General features: G+C 34.3%; 3 protein-coding genes across 4 annotated transcripts; 1 reads left to right on the top strand and 2 right to left on the bottom strand.

The window, feature by feature from the left end:
• The first annotated feature begins 1,905 nt into the window (after positions 1-1,905).
• Positions 1,906-7,473, top strand: LOC112800767 (beta-galactosidase 3). The gene is made up of 19 exons (XM_025843158.3): positions 1,906-2,226; positions 2,349-2,444; positions 2,569-2,681; positions 2,839-2,905; positions 3,020-3,112; positions 3,324-3,467; positions 3,569-3,657; positions 3,745-3,850; positions 3,941-4,028; positions 4,154-4,272; positions 4,374-4,538; positions 4,697-4,875; positions 5,302-5,411; positions 5,487-5,596; positions 5,710-5,820; positions 5,901-6,014; positions 6,110-6,312; positions 6,390-6,726; positions 6,830-7,473. The coding sequence occupies exons 1-19, from the start codon at positions 2,059-2,061 to the stop codon at positions 6,953-6,955; spliced, it is 2,538 nt and encodes an 845-aa protein (XP_025698943.1). The 5' UTR covers positions 1,906-2,058; the 3' UTR covers positions 6,956-7,473.
• A 307-nt stretch (positions 7,474-7,780) lies between these two features.
• On the bottom strand, positions 7,781-10,097 carry LOC112800768 (thioredoxin H-type). Its single transcript, XM_025843160.3, has 3 exons — positions 9,769-10,097; positions 8,284-8,406; positions 7,781-8,181 (listed from the first exon to the last, which is right to left on the bottom strand). The coding sequence occupies exons 1-3, from the start codon at positions 9,862-9,864 to the stop codon at positions 8,038-8,040; spliced, it is 363 nt and encodes a 120-aa protein (XP_025698945.1). The 5' UTR covers positions 9,865-10,097; the 3' UTR covers positions 7,781-8,037.
• A 2,217-nt stretch (positions 10,098-12,314) lies between these two features.
• LOC112800766 (protein RTE1-HOMOLOG) lies at positions 12,315-14,383 on the bottom strand. 2 transcript variants are annotated; one of them, XM_025843156.3, is made up of 3 exons: positions 14,190-14,383; positions 13,365-13,667; positions 12,315-12,876 (listed from the first exon to the last, which is right to left on the bottom strand). In XM_025843156.3, the coding sequence occupies exons 2-3, from the start codon at positions 13,635-13,637 to the stop codon at positions 12,448-12,450; spliced, it is 702 nt and encodes a 233-aa protein (XP_025698941.1). In that variant the 5' UTR covers positions 13,638-13,667; positions 14,190-14,383; the 3' UTR covers positions 12,315-12,447. The 2 variants fall into 2 exon arrangements, with proteins under 2 accessions (XP_025698941.1, XP_025698942.1); XM_025843157.2 differs by having other exon boundaries at positions 13,365-13,627; positions 14,190-14,327.
• Between the last annotated feature and the right edge of the window lie 1,909 nt (positions 14,384-16,292).

Below are 16,292 nucleotides of genomic sequence, written 5' to 3'. Positions count from 1 at the left end.
TTTTTGTTACTTCAGAAAATTAAAACCAAAACAAAACTAAATTCCTTCTCTTGTAATAATAATAATAATATTTCTACTTTCTTTTTGCTTGATATTGGATTAGTAAGCTATTTAAGCTATCCTTAATTTCTGAAAACACAACTAACGTAGTATTAGAGCTGAACAATATAGTAGTCCTTGTTGCTTAATATGATTTCAGCATTGAAAGTAAGAATGTTTAATTAATTAAACTCCAGGGTATGCAACTATATGCATATTTAAGACCTCTTGCTATGTGTTGTTCACATTAGAATAGATAGTCATAATAAGTCATCACATAAAAATAAATACGTAGTGGCCAAAAAGCCAAACCCAAATAAATAAGACAGCTTGTCCTCTCGTCGCTATACATATATTGATACCTTTTATTTATGTAGATGTGAATGAAACGGTAAAGGTAAGCAACGAGTAACGAACAAACAAGTAGGGTTCACATGTGTGGACCATTTTTCTCATAAATACCGCATTCATTCACAACACTCCTCAAAACTCACTGTTTTTGAATTATGTATTAAGTATTAACTAATCCATAAAGCCATAAACTATAATACCATATACACTAGTTCTATTCAATAAAAAAAAATGTAGTGACTCCACAGTCAGGTAAGTTTTATTTTACTTATTAAGAGTTTAATAGATATCAAAATATTAAAATTAATTGTGATGGACCAGTGGACTAAACCATGCACTATGACACGTTCCAAATGTTAACAGACAGAGTTTGTTATGCAAGAATATAGCTTCATTCAATTGATGTCACCGCTTGAAAATAGTTCCACTGAAGACTACTGTCATCCCAATAAACATGCTTAAGAAATCATCATCATTTTAGCTTCTTTCTAAAACAAGTTTATTAAAATTTTAAATCAATAAAATCCAACAATAATACTACTTCATTGACAGTAAGTACATTTTCCTAGATTGTGTGTTTAAGGTAACACACTACACTACACAATTCTTGTACTGATGAATTCATGTCTGTGACTCTGTCTCCATAAAAGTTAGCCCAATTTTAATTTTTTTTTAGTGCCACTATATATATCTACATGCCATAGAACTATAGAAGTAGTTTAATTTGCAATGTAGAGTGAAGCCACGCAATAATGGGCATTGACACCTGTGATTATGAGTGCCATTAGGTAGCGTTTGGTTACTGAGACATAGACACTGAGACATAGACACAGTGGTACACGGTGACACATGTCTGCTGTTTGGTTTGGTGAGACACAGATTTTCGAAGGACACGGGAGGACACGGATGGACACGGAGACACTAAATTTGTGTACCTCCAATTTGGTGAGACACTGAGACACAACTTGTGAGACACTAATTTTTTACTCTTTTACCCTTATTGAGTTTTTAAAATTTGTCTTCTTATCTTCCCAAATCTTTTTTTTTCTCTTTCTCTTTTAGATTCTACAACTAAATTTACTTTTCTATTTTTTTTCAAAAAAATTTTGTACATTTAATTTTTTTATTTATTTAAATTTTGATTAATCTTTGATAAATTCTGAACTTTAATTTTCTATTTTTTTTCAAGAATAATTATATATTTAATATTTAAATGATAATTTAAGATGATATTAGAAGAAATAAAAAATTATTAGAAGAAATAAAAATTTAATGGTGATGGCATGTATTGTTTGGGATAATAGGTGTATTGTAATGGTGGTAAAACTTGTGGTTGAATGAAGGATAATTCAGTCTTTTTTAAATATATGTGTCTTGTTTTTTATTTTTGCCAAACACAATACATAGACACAAATATTTTATGTCCATGTCTTTAATGTCTGTGTCTCTGTGTCTATGTCTCATCAAATACATCAACCAAATAATATAAATACAAAGGAATTGGGTCTACTCAGTAGTTACAGCTCACAAGTGCGGTGCCCCCCAGCAAGGACTACACCACCCTGCTACTCTCAAACTGTGAGGCAACAACAACAGCACCCTCCATTTTTGGTTTCTTCTCTCTCCTTTCTTTCCTGCAGTGAAGGAGAGTGTGCTTGGGGGACAAACATGGAAACCAGCTCGGTTTCCAAGTTGGTGCTTTCGTTGTTGTTTTGGTCAGCATTATTGTGGGTGGTTGAGTCAAGTGTAAGCTATGACAGGAAGGCCATTCTCATCAATGGCCAAAGGAGAATCCTTTTCTCTGGCTCCATACATTATCCCAGAAGTACCCCTGATGTAATGACCTCTTCTTCTTTATCTTCAACAGAAGAAAACACATAAAAATTATATCTTTACCAAATTCTCACTTTGTTGGTGTTTGTTTTCTTTTTTTTTGTGGGAAATGGGGTTATGTGTAGATGTGGGAAGATCTGATTCAGAAGGCCAAAGAGGGAGGCATTGATGTCATTGAAACCTACGTCTTTTGGAATGTTCATGAGCCTTCTCCTGGCAATGTATTTCCTTTTTTTTTCCTCTCTCTCTCTCTCTCTCTCTCTCTCTCTCTCTCAAGTCCTTCTTTCTGTCTAACATTTTGAGCTATGTTCTGTGGTGTTTTCTGGGGATGTGAATACAATTCAGTACAATTTCGAAGGAAGGTATGATCTGGTGAGGTTCGTGAAGACAATACAGAAAGCAGGGCTATATGCTCACCTTCGCATTGGACCTTATGTCTGTGCTGAATGGAACTTTGGGTACCTCACTTTCTTCCCACTCATTTTCTGCTACATAATTATTTATTACTACATTTTAATTGTTTCATTCTTTTATTTGTAACTTGAAAGTTTAGTTGTTGGTCTTGTGGGGTAATGTTGGCTTGTTCAATGATGTTTGCTATCTTGTAATGTGCAGAGGATTTCCTGTTTGGCTGAAGTATGTTCCTGGTATAAGTTTCAGAACAGACAATGAACCCTTCAAGGTCTCTCTTTTTTTGGTTTACATTATTGCCTTTGTATTGTATGGTAACTGATTATTATAAAGCAGAAAACTTTCTTCTGTTTCTTTCAATTGAGATAGTTTATTGATGTTGCAGAGGGCAATGCAAGGGTTCACTGAGAAGATTGTGGGAATGATGAAGAGTGAACGTCTCTATGAATCTCAGGGTGGTCCTATCATACTCTCTCAGGTCAAAATCTGTGGCCTTGCTTGGTTTTTGTTTTCTGAGAACTTAAAAAACTGCCAATTTTCACCAAATTGTTTAGTACTCACTCAATAGCTGCTATAAGATAAATTGTCTTCCATGCAAAGGCACTAGTGGCTGCAAACTTTTCACTCTCCCTCTAAATAACTGGCTTTAATAACGATAATGACGTACAATGAAAAATATGTTGTTTCAGATTGAGAATGAGTATGGGGCACAGAGTAAAATGCTTGGACCAGCTGGCCAAAATTATGTGAACTGGGCTGCAAAAATGGCTGTCGAAATGGGAACTGGGGTCCCATGGATTATGTGCAAGGAAGATGATGCTCCGGATCCAGTGGTGAGCACACTTTCGCTTCCTCTTGTAATGTGTGTACTACTACAAGTGACTGCATATTCATCAATTAAATAATCTGTTTCTTGTTCCTTATTTTGTGACAGATAAACACTTGCAATGGCTTTTACTGTGATAAATTTACTCCCAATAGACCCTATAAACCTACAATGTGGACCGAGGCTTGGAGTGGCTGGTAACAATTTTTATTGTTGATCTTACAAATTTGTTTTGCTTCAAAATGAGTAACATACATCTATGAATTTTTCTGTCATGTATAAAGGTTTTCAGAATTTGGTGGTACAATTCACCAAAGACCTGTCCAAGATTTAGCATTTGCTGTTGCCCGATTTATACAAAAAGGAGGATCCTTTGTAAACTACTACATGGTTGGTTCTACTTATACTGGCTTGAGAAGTTAAAACATTTGGCGATGCTGATTCATACTGCATATTGACTTACCTTGCATATATGTGCAGTATCATGGAGGAACCAATTTTGGCCGAACGGCCGGAGGCCCTTTCATCACTACCAGCTATGACTATGATGCTCCACTGGATGAATATGGTGAGAGACCGAAATTTCTGAATTATGCAAAGGCTAAATAATGAATATCAATAGTTTTAAGTTCAAAGGCTTACCATTCATCACTTCCAAACAAGTCTTACCTACTTTTGTGAAAAACATGACAGGATTGATCAGACAACCAAAATATGGTCATCTAAAGGAGCTTCACAAGGCTATCAAGATGTGTGAGCGAGCTTTAGTTTCAACTGATGCTGTTGTTACATCATTAGGGAGCTTCCAACAGGTTTAACACACACACAAACACACACAGTTTTCATTATTTTCTATTTTGATTTCAATGAGGCATCTAGTTTCTTTACTGATCAGTGGGTTTACCATTTCCAGGCTTCTGTATATTCTACAGAATCAGGCGATTGTGCTGCTTTTCTCTCAAACTATGATTCAAACTCTGCTGTTAGAGTCATGTTCAATAATATGCACTACAACCTACCTCCTTGGTCCGTCAGCATCCTCCCCGATTGTAGAAATGTCGTCTTTAATACAGCAAAAGTATGTAACAAAATTATGGAATTTGAATTCTTAGTGGCCTTTTGTACTCAGGGACCATAATTATGCATGCTAGGAGAAAATGTGTTCACTTTTAAGAACTCAACGAAATAGTACAAAATTTTGTAATAACCAATGAACTGATATTCTCCCTGTACTAGGTTGGAGTGCAAACATCTCAGATGCAAATGATGCCCACAAGCACTCAAATGTTCTTGTGGGAGAGTTTTGATGAAGATCCTTCTTCTATGGATGACAGCTCCACAATTACTGCTTCTGGTCTCTTGGAACAAATAAATGTTACACGGGATACAAGTGATTACCTTTGGTATACAACTAGGTGAGCCTGGTTTTCTAAGTTGCTTTGGGTTACTCCTTTTAGTGATTTAATTTCTTACAACTTAGATTCCTAGCTTACTAAGAAAAAAAGTAGAGTTGTTCCTTATTTTCACTCTACCACACATTGACATTATATGCAATATAAAGTCCTCTCCCAAAACACACACACAAACAACAACAAATCACTTGCATAAATCATGAAAACAAATGGTCGATATTTCTAGAGGCTGGATTAAGTATGGGTATGGAAGTGATCTTTACATGGTTTTACATGTTTTAGATTAGTCTTCTGTGTATAATAGTATCACTACGAGTCTATGACATTATGAAGGAACCCTCCAAAGGTTTCAGCTATATGATAGTGATTTGGGAAACACATTTTTGAGTTTTTGATGATGCTAATTTATTTCATGCAACATGTCTGCAGTATTGATATAGGTTCATCTGAGTCTTTCCTCCATGGAGGTGAACTCCCAACTCTCATTGTTCAGTCCACAGGCCATGCTGTACATGTATTTATCAATGGTCAACTATCTGGTAAGTAGTTTGCTTGTTTTATAATTCTTCTTGTCATCCAATTAGTAGTAAACATGATAAATGTTTGAAAAACAGGCTCTGCCTATGGAACAAGAGAGGATAGGAGATTCACATATATTGGGAAAGTAAACCTCCGTGCTGGAATGAACAAAATATCACTGCTCAGCATTGCTGTTGGTCTTCCAGTAAGTTAACATCTCTTACTTCTTACATCCGACGGCAGCGAACTTTGAATTCCGGTAAATAGCAATGATTAATAATTGCATGGCTGATACCATTCTTTTCTGTTGTTTCACAGAATGTGGGAGGACATTTTGAGACATGGAACACAGGAATCCTAGGTCCAGTTGCACTCCATGGACTTGACCAGGGAAAGTGGGACTTGTCTTGGCAGAAATGGACTTATCAGGTTCCTTCTCACTTCAGAAGCTTATTAACTTAGCTTGGTTACAAAAACAAAATCTTAAAAGGCATGATCCTCTTAAATAGGTTGGTCTGCAAGGAGAGGCCATGAATCTTGCATCTCCAACTGGAATATCTTCTGTTGAGTGGATGGAGACAGCAATAGTGGTGCAGAAAAAGCAGCCATTGACATGGCACAAGGTAAAAACTAAAAACAGACACAAATGTTCTTAAGGTTGATTGAAAAACCAAACATTTGCTTTGAAGAATGATAAAATTGATTTGGCAAACTGCAGACTTACTTTGATGCTCCTGAAGGAGATGAGCCATTGGCATTGGACATGAAGGATATGGGTAAAGGTCAAATATGGATTAATGGTCAAAGCATTGGAAGATACTGGACTACTTCAGCGGCTGGCAATTGCAGTGACTGCAACTATGCTGGCTCTTTCAGACCTCCAAAGTGCCAGCTCGGTTGCGGCCAACCGACGCAGCGATGGTAAATGTTGTTATTTTGTTGATTCTTTAGTAGTTGGTGCTGGTGATGCTAACTACTAACTACTAACTAATTTTCAGGTACCATGTTCCTCGATCTTGGTTAAAGCCAAATCATAACCTGTTGGTTGTTTTCGAGGAACTCGGGGGCAACCCTTCGAGTATTTCACTTGTGAAGAGATCAGTGAGCAGTGTGTGTGCTGATGTGTCAGAATATCACCCAAATATCAAGAACTGGCACATTGAGAGCTATGGCAAGTCTCAAGAGTTCCATGCTCCCAAGGTTCACTTACATTGTAGTCCTGGGCAGGCCATTACTTCCATCAAATTTGCAAGCTTTGGAACACCTTTCGGCACTTGTGGCAACTATGAGAAGGGAGTTTGTCATTCTCCTGAATCCTATGCCATCTTGGAGAAGGTACTCTAACTACCAAATTACTCTTCATATCACAGCCCAAGTAATGAGTTTTTTATTTGAATTATAATAGATAGCTTATGCTACTTATCTTTCCATTTGACAGAAATGCATAGGAAAGTCAAGATGCACAATCACAGTTGCAAACAGCAACTTCGGTCAAGATCCATGCCCCAATGTGATGAAGCGGTTATCAGTTGAAGCTGTTTGCTCTCCATCTGCCATCAAGTAGAGGGGCTCATTGGTCAATGAGACACCCTTTTATCTGTAATGTGAAGTGGCTTTTACAAGAAGTAAATGAAACACTAATAATAAAGAGAGGACCATAGGCAAATTTAGTGGTAGCTGAAGGAATATAGTTTGAGTTCCATAGCTTTTAGGAAGAGAAGTAGCTATGTTCTAAATGTGGTGCCAAAGGCACGAGGTTCATGAATTCGTTTCTTTCTCCTTTCCTTTCATTTTTTTCTTTCTATGTAGTTGGGGTTTGGGTAGAAGTGTTTGTATAAAGTCATTCACTTTGGTGGATAGGTGAATCTAGAACCAAGGATCTAAAATTTGGACCCTTGTGTGTGTCCTAAGAGTCCTAGTTCCCGTCCTTCAAGTTTTAATAGGTTATGGGCACTGGGAAGTTGTGTGATTTTACTGTGTATGTATTACTGGGTAATCAAACTCCAAGGTTCAAGTTAGGAACGGATCCTACAGTAACCATACTACCATGGAAAAGTTTATTTAAGTTCTCTTTTCTGTTCATTTTTGTCTCTGGTGGCCATTTTCTTTACATAATAGTTGTGTTGCTTGAACATACAAAATACAAAACCCGAATTCATTCATATACCGAGTATGGGATTGCGTTCGTGATGATATAAAAAGAGTAGAGCATCATGAAAATAAAAAAGATTTACTCATTTCATGGTTATATAATTAAAACGCATAATATTTCTCTTTATTTTATTAAAATCGCATTATCAAAAAGGAATCCTACAAGAACTATTTTCATTCATGTTCAACCAATCCTCTCCCTCCCATGTTTCAAAGGTCCAAACATACTGTATAACAATTAACAAGTAAAATTAGATCAATCCATTTCTCATGTGCAATCACGAAGTCATAGTACAAGACTATTCAGCATTATTTTTAGACAGAATAAAGGACGAAATCACTCGCTAAATATAGATGACAAGAGTCGCCACCTATACAAAGATGTACGGTGAAATAACACAAATACCTAATATGTATCCGGTACTAGAGTATAAAAGAGATAACATCACACACTACGTCTATGGCATTTTGAACATCAAAGTAACACCAGCAAGTTTAAGCACTGGCTGTAGCCACATGTTTCTCAAGCTTCTGCTGCAGTTCTTCCTTCTTTGCTCCCACCACTTTGTCAATAATGGTTCCCTCTTTCACAAACACAAAGGTGGGCATTGCCTCCACAGCCCAGTCTTGAGCAACAGACTGCATAGTAAATTATTTATGATTAGTCTCTAAATAAATATTTGCTCCTTCTCTTCTCTTATTTTTTCAATCAAGGGGGATTATAAGAATTCATATTTTTACCTGTAGTTCATCCACATCCACCTTCAAAAATATGACATTTGTAAACTTCTTAGCCAACTCAGCCAGAAAAGGTGCAATGAAGCGGCATGGTCCGCACCATGAAGCAGTGAAATCCACAACAATCTGGCATGAAAAAAGCAATGATATCCAAGATTTCCGGTTATGATCAATGAAATATGTAAGCAGTAACACTCGACTGATCCTCAAGGAAATTCACCTCCAATTTTTAGCATAATACTTAAGAATAAATTAAAAATAAAAGCTTCAGATGTCTCAAAACGTCCTAGTATGCAAAATATCTAAAACAACATTGTGGAGCAATTGTTTCACCAATGAGACAAGAAATCACACACGCAATTCTTATTCTTCCCTTATTTCCAAGATTAACAGTTTGTCACAACATTCCAAGAGGGTTGAAGAGTAACCATGAGTTTATTTTATTCTCAAACATTGTTCCTCGCTTTCCTTTCAAAATCTCAACCTTTAAACACCCTTAATGGAGATCAAAGAGTCCAAGACACAGGTTATGAGTTTCTTGATTATAATCTTCAAATAAGCTAGAAGCCTTCACTTTAAGCTCCTATTCTTATTTTTGCATATCAAGCTAATGATCATACTGTCAATGGCAACAATTAAATAACCACTGCATAGTAGGGCAGAACTTATTGCATCTCACCTACCTTGCATCTAGGTATCTCAGATTCTCAGGGACCTAAGAACCAACAGGTGTAACAGAACCATAGCTCATTACAGCCAACATTAGTCAATCCACTGAGTGCACTCTCGGTCTAAGTGGAATTCAGCCCCAATTTAACTCCAAAAATTCAGTCCAAGTATTGTTCTAGTTCAATTGTATATATCAATTAGGCCAATTTAATAACTATCTCGTGATGAAAATACAAAGATACTGGAAGACAAATCAATGTAGAAAAGAAGATAATTATTTTCAAAGCAAACATTTCTCTATCTGGGACAAAATTTACCGAATTTCCTGTTTGCACCCAAAAATTAAGGACACTGAGGACATGGGACACGACTTCCTATCTTACATTTCCAATTCCTATCCTGATAGACTTACCAAACAAAGCCTTAACTACTACAACGAGAAGCGAGGGGGAAAAATCAGTGTTCCCATGTCATTATTTTATTTCTATACCCTCTTAATTTGATCAATTGGAATCCCTAGCTGGGCTAGTTGGTTTTGTAACAGAACCACTAAGCTCTAAGTTGCTTGATAAATAAACCTAGGGTCAAGTTTCAGAAACACGAAATGATAGCAGTAAGAATGAGTAATCAGCATGTTAATCATCATACTAATAACATAAAAAGCCAATTACATGAGAGCTTAGAAGGAAAACAAAACCAAAAACAAAAAACACAGTTAATTTAGTAGGCCGATGTGAATACCGAAGGGAGAAGCATAACAGCAACAGGGATTTATCGAAAAAGAATAAATGGAAGGAAAAAGGAGAGGGAAGAACAAACCAGCTTCTTAGATTCATTTCCCTTCTCGAGCTGTTGGGTCCATGCATCAACGGAGTGGCAACCGATAACCTGTCCCTCTTCTGATGAACCAGCCATTCTCTCTTAACTCGCTCTTTCCCTTTTTCTTTTTTCTCTTTCTCAAACAAAATACTGCACCAACAAACCACAACAAACACAGCGCAAGATTGTCACCATGCCACCGCCTTTAAATATGCGAGACGGGTACCAATCCTCTTCCCAAAAACCCTCCTCTTTTTGCCGTTTTTACGAATTTGCCATCAAAGTTTAATGTGCAAACGCAACGTGTTCTCACGCGGAGATTCCCATGCAAAATTGAATTGCCCGACATATTAATTAATAAATAATTAATTTTTAATTAATTAATTTATATATGACTGCTGAATAAGTGTGTTAATCTTATCCCCAAATTGGCAATATTTATTTGTAATCTGCAATTTATAAATATGATTTGATTTGTAAGATAATCGAATTCAATTCAATCTATACTCTAATTTTATCCAATTACGTATTATTTAAATTTGTAATTTCGCACTAAATAATAAATAAATAAATAAATAATATATTTTATTTTAATAATTATTGATTAATATATATTATATTATATTATTTTTATTATTTAAAAAAATAAATTATTTACATTTTAAGAATAAACATATTTAAATAAATAAAAAATTTTATTAGAATAAAAAAATAAATTTTATTCAATTTTTTTAAGAAATAAATTTTTTAAATATATTTTTATTTTAAAATATCTTATCTGCAAATATACAAATAGATTCGATAATAAAAAATATAAATACTAAATTTCATCCGAAAAATTTAATGTAAATCGAAGCAAAATATTAATTATAACTGATTTAATTTAATCTATAAATATTCTTATTGAATAAAAGAGTACCATTTAATCACAATACTATTTAAGAAAAAAGTTCTAAAAAAACTATCTACTAAAAATATTTACTTTAAATATTACTCAGATTTTCTTTTATTTACTTAATCAATAAGCAAATCCCCCAAATTAATAATAATAATAATAATAATAATAATAATAATAATAATAATAATAATAATAATAATAATAATAATAATAATAATAATAATAATAAGCTGCTTTCTCGCCGTGCAGCTAACTACAAAACAAAATCACCCATAACGCACTGAATTCAAGTCAACATCAAATGATTTTTTGTTTATCTCGCGGCGAAAGGCTTTTGAATTTTGCTCAAATTTTCTCGGTTTGGAAGATTCTTCTATTTACTAGTATTTTATTACTTTCTGGAATTGGAAGGATCAGATTCTGCCTGAAGTAGCGAGTCTCATTGTTAATATCACTTTGATGCCTTTGAAAAGTTTTATAAATTATTTTTTAAAATTTTTCACTTATAAAAAATAATAATATTAATATCGAATATGAATTTTGAAATTAAATTTTTGAAATTAAATTTTAGTTTTTTAAAAAAAATTTAAAATATGTATAAAAATTTTTTTAATAAAATTAAAAATTTAAATATAAAATAATTTATTTATAAATTATTTTTAATATAAATATTTATTATTTAAATTGTTTTTTTTAATTAATTAAACCGTTTATTCAATGTCGATTTTGTTGACTTTGCTTTTGAATAGATTAAGGAGTTTGATTTGATTTCCGAAGCGACTCAAAGCTCATTGCTTAGCGCATAATCAGAAGGAGTTAAGGACGTCAGGTCTCGTCATGTGATGAAAACGCCAAAATTGGCTATTGCTTATTGGGCCTCACCAACGAAAACACGCATTGGAGGTAAACCGCAAATGGCCCACGGAATCTCTTGACGCTGGCTGTCAACAAGAGCAAACTCAACAAACTAATTTGAGTTAGTCAAATAATTAATTTATTTAAACCAACTTAGATTGGACGAGTCGTCAACTCACTCATCTGCTTAAACAAATGTCGCTTAATTTTATTCTGCCCATAAAACAATTTATTAGTCCAAAACAAAACTTTGAATAAAGTTTAGATTTTTTACGAATTAAACTTATTCTACGCATAAAACAATTTATTAGTCCAAAAAATTTTGAATAAAGTTTAGATTTTTGACGAATTAATCTATCTTACCAAGCCAGAAAATACCATAGAATATAAGAAAAAAAACGACGAGGGACATACGATTTCAGCTACATTCGCATCAGGCCCATATTATATACCCATTCAGTGAATGATGTTAGAGAATAATTTGAGCTTTAATTTTGGCCATCCTTTTATGAGTTTTCATTTCTCAATTTTACAAGGGAATATCACTTCCTCAATAACAAATTAACAATGTTCAAAAGGGATATTAGTATATTCTGAAAAGTATTTTCCCCTGCTCTAGTTTGACAATTGACACACAAACTTTAAACAAAAAATTTTTTGAAATCCATAATATCTTGCTCAATTTTCAATCAAATCGTCAACAAAGGAACATGAAACTGCTACACGCCCCTTAACAGCACATACTACCAACTTGACATTGCAAACATAAGGAGTCCTATTCAATCAACATGTCTTGACAACAACACCAACGAGTGTCATCTAAATGATATATAGATATTAGATGCTATATTGCTATGTATCACAAACTCGGAATGCACTACAGTTTCATACAAAGTGGAACAGGTTCCAGACAATGTAAACACCTACTACAACTGAATCAGATTCTTGAAACAGTATGTACCAATAATGAACCAACCAATGAGTGCAGAAGTGAATAGGAACCAATATTTTAGGAAGGTGAAGCCCCCCAAAATGACTCCAATAGAAAATACAAAAATAAATGGTAAGACAGATCTCAGCATAGATGCTGTGCTGACCCAACGTCCCCTGAACAGAATGAAAATTGCAAGGGTCACCACATTCCATCCACGAGACAAGAAGCCCAACCTATTTAGATTATTGGCAACAAACGAGTGGCAGTTGCACGTAAAGAGACTGTAAGATCGATGTTGGAATTCTTGTGTGCTCTTCAGCAAAGCATCATCCCAAGTCCTCAATTCTCTTCCTCCTCCATTTTCACCCTGCAAGTAGTCTTCCTCACCACTCTCTGGAGATTGGCATAGAGGGATGGAACACTGTTGGCAGTTATTATAAACAAAATTAGAGAAACAAAACAGGAGAAGGAAACAACTGCCTAAACAAGTTGGACGGATTAATAATTTCATAGTTCATTATAGAATCTTATCAGTCAAAAGGGTCCCTCTAGTGTAAATCCCAACATGGTGTGTGAAACCAAAAGCACAAAAAGCAATTTACTTGGAGTCATCTCGCAAAGAAGCAAAGTTTCATGGTACATCGTGTATTGATTTTAGCATTGATTTTCTGTTTGAATGGTTTCAAAGCATAATTTGGGTGAATACTCCTCATTTGAAAACTCTTGCCTGAACTATGGTTTTAGAACTTCAAATTGAAATCCAAACATGCCTTCCCATCTCTCTATTTGTCCTGCCTACAGCAACAATGGACTTTCTTTTCAGCAAATATGCATTTACTAAGGGTGAAATAAACCATTGCTGTGCACTGTGCAGTCTTCCCAAAAAGAAAGACAAAGAATAGCATATACCTTATCTCTGCTTATTTGAAAATATCGAGTGGCAGATCCAAATGCGAAATTGTCCACACACACATAATTAGGCCCTGCAAAATCCAAAATGACCCCATCCTCTCTGCAGATGCCAATGTGACCGATGCAAGGGATGAACCACGATATCACAGGAAGCGGTGACCACACGATGGAGCATGGGAACCGAGCCCTTCTAGGGTCAATTTGCATAGTTTGGGGAAAACTTCCATGCATCATATGCTGCTGCTGCTCAGGATCCAACTCTGCTTCCATTGCAGAATTGGGAGAAAATTACTGAGTTGCCTATAAACAACAATATAAGTAGGTTTTACACATGATTTGAATTTTCTGAAGTCTGAATTTATAATCAAGCGAAACAATAAGTAAGTTGGTATAAATATTTGCATGAATTAAGCGAATCAATGATGTAATTCAGTTATTCCCTTTGCAGAAGAGTAAGCAATCACCTTTTTTTCTAATCCCAAAGCTAAGATACTTTCATACATGAAATGGGCATTCCAAACGTACCTAATTCAATTTTCTAAACAACCATATAAATTTTTTTCTGAACAGAGGCAGAAATCAAATTAACAAGAAAATAAAGCTTCTAGGATAAAAGGATTTGGCTACTTGAAACAACGAGAATGTTGATGTAGCGCGCTAAGTATGCTATACCATGTAAGCGTATATGGATATGGAATTTGAAACCATTAGATCGAATTTGGTTGCATCTAAATAATGTGTGCGATCCATGATGGAATTACAAACCCTAGTTGAAGCAGAAAGAGATAAGAGAGAGATCGGATCAAATGAGAAATGAATAACCTGAGAATTGAGATTGAAAGGAAGGAGTGTAAGTGTGCAGTGTGCAGCTTCCTACAATCTCAGAGTTTGCTTCCTCTCTATCTTCTCACCTTCAGCCATAACTGTGTAAACCGTAATCAACGTCAAACTCCTTTTCTCTTCTCTTCATGCTTCTTTTCTTTTTCTTTTTTTTTTAAGATAATTTTTTTATTTTTTATTTTTTAACGATATCTTTTTCTTTTTATATGTATAAAGTAGTTTAATATTTGTTCATACCCTGACCCAATACAAAGGCCCAGGTCCAATCAAAAGGCCTAATTTAAAGGATTAGAGCCTAGCTAAGTACCGACCTTCACATAAGAAGTCGGTATCAACCACGACTTGATCAGAAGAGGTCGGACGAAAGATTAGCTGGCAGGTAAACACTCATTCAAATGAGTAACCGCCCCTAAAATCTCTCTAACCGCCTCATAAAGCCATATCTTAACCTCCCCAAGATAATAGGGACGGTTACCACCCTAAAGATACGGCACTACACCAACGCTGGTTATTGGCTCATCTCTATAAATACACTGACACGCCCTCAGGTATCTCTAAGTCCAATACTCTCTAAGACGCTCTTGCTAACTTAGGCATCAGAGTGTCTTTGCAGGTACCACCCCCCATTCACACGCGAGCACAAGTCGGACGGAGCCTTCCGAGTCACGGACCTGCCCGGAGTCCTCCTCCATCACACACTTGGGCCGCCTAACGCCATCCGCGTTATTAATCTTCGGTTACCTACCGTAACAATATTAATGGATTATTAACTAATAGGACGATCAATATATTTTTTAGAAATATATAATTATTTGTGTAAAATTTTTTATTTTTTTTATATTAATCATAGAAATAACATCTTAAAAGAATGTTTACATTATAAATTCAGGTGCAGTAAATTTCACGTGAAATTGATAAATGAGAGCCGTTAAATGTAAAATAGTTTAATATTAATGGATTATTGACTAATAGGACGATCAATATATTTTTTAGAAATATATAATTATTTGTGTAAAATTTTCTATTTTTCTTATATTAATCATAGAAATAACATCTTAAAAGAATGTTTACATTATAAATTCAGGTGCAGTAAACTTAACGTGAAGTTATAAATGAGAGCCGTTAAATAAAAATTGAGTCGAATCATTTAATTTATTTAATATCTCTCATCTATCAATTTTGTGTAAAATTAACTGCATATGAATTTTCACCGAATACAAAATATAATCTAAAATGCACGTACGGGAATGCAATTTTATTTTCTTTTACAAAGTTAAAAACAATTTAAAATTGTGTGTAGCTAAAAGTGCGTCTAAATAAGGTGTTTATTATTTGTAAAAGGCTTTTAATGAAAGACTTTTTTTATTTTTAATATATGTATTATTTTAAAAACTTAAACTTTCAATTTTAAGCAAACTTAACAAACCCCTTGTACTTTAAAATTCATATTTATCATTCAAATGAATTATTATTATTATTATTATTATTATTATTATTATTATTATTATTATTATTATTATTATTATTATTATTATTATTATTTGCGTACATAATAAATGGTATACATAATGAAATTTCCAATTTTGCTATATACTTCAACGATATTGACATTGTTGTTTACCATCGTCTTGACTCTTGAGGAAGATTTTCTCATGTTTAGGAGATCCCAGAGCCTGAGACTATGCAGTGTTACAAAGAATTTAGGTGAATGAGAGTTAAGACTGATCAATACCATTGCTCTTAAACATGATGGATTAAGCACCAAAAGATGGATTATTTTAACTCTAATAATGTTGACACTGATAGAAATTATTGAATTGGGTTGCACAGATAACTCGTTGTAGAAAACTGGGAACATGAACAAGAGAGAGCATATATGCCACACGCCCCTTCTTTTGCATGTCAAAAACTGGTGGAAAATGTTGCTATAGATAGTTCATCTGCCATTAGTCCATGTATATAGTTCAATTAACATATATGAATCAATCATCTGAGTTACTGATATTGGGTTCTATTCTATTAATTCATTATCCATATCAATAGTTATATTATATTATTATTAATAAGAGGTAATTATATTTATGG

The sequence above is a fragment of the Arachis hypogaea genome, chromosome 5 (genome assembly GCF_003086295.3).
Source record: "Arachis hypogaea cultivar Tifrunner chromosome 5, arahy.Tifrunner.gnm2.J5K5, whole genome shotgun sequence".
Classification (NCBI taxonomy): Eukaryota; Viridiplantae; Streptophyta; class Magnoliopsida; order Fabales; family Fabaceae; genus Arachis; species Arachis hypogaea.
The sequence above is the reverse complement of the archived record's forward strand: the minus strand, read 5'-3'. Positions and strand labels throughout refer to the sequence as shown.

Coding starts and splice junctions, on each gene's coding strand:
- LOC112800767 (XM_025843158.3), top strand. CDS start 2,059: ATGGAAACCAGCTCGGTTTCCAAGTTGGTGCTTTCGTTGTTGTTTTGG. Junction 2,906..3,019: donor CAGACAATGAACCCTTCAAG/GTCTCTCTTTTT, acceptor TTGATGTTGCAG/AGGGCAATGCAAGGGTTCAC. Junction 3,851..3,940: donor CCTTTGTAAACTACTACATG/GTTGGTTCTACT, acceptor ATATATGTGCAG/TATCATGGAGGAACCAATTT.
- LOC112800766 (XM_025843156.3), bottom strand. CDS start 13,637: ATGGAAGCAGAGTTGGATCCTGAGCAGCAGCAGCATATGATGCATGGA. Junction 12,877..13,364: donor TTCAAATAAGCAGAGATAAG/GTATATGCTATT, acceptor AACTGCCAACAG/TGTTCCATCCCTCTATGCCA.
- LOC112800768 (XM_025843160.3), bottom strand. CDS start 9,864: ATGGCTGGTTCATCAGAAGAGGGACAGGTTATCGGTTGCCACTCCGTT. Junction 8,407..9,768: donor GAAATGAATCTAAGAAGCTG/GTTTGTTCTTCC, acceptor TTTTCATGCCAG/ATTGTTGTGGATTTCACTGC. Junction 8,182..8,283: donor TGGATGTGGATGAACTACAG/GTAAAAATATGA, acceptor TTTACTATGCAG/TCTGTTGCTCAAGACTGGGC.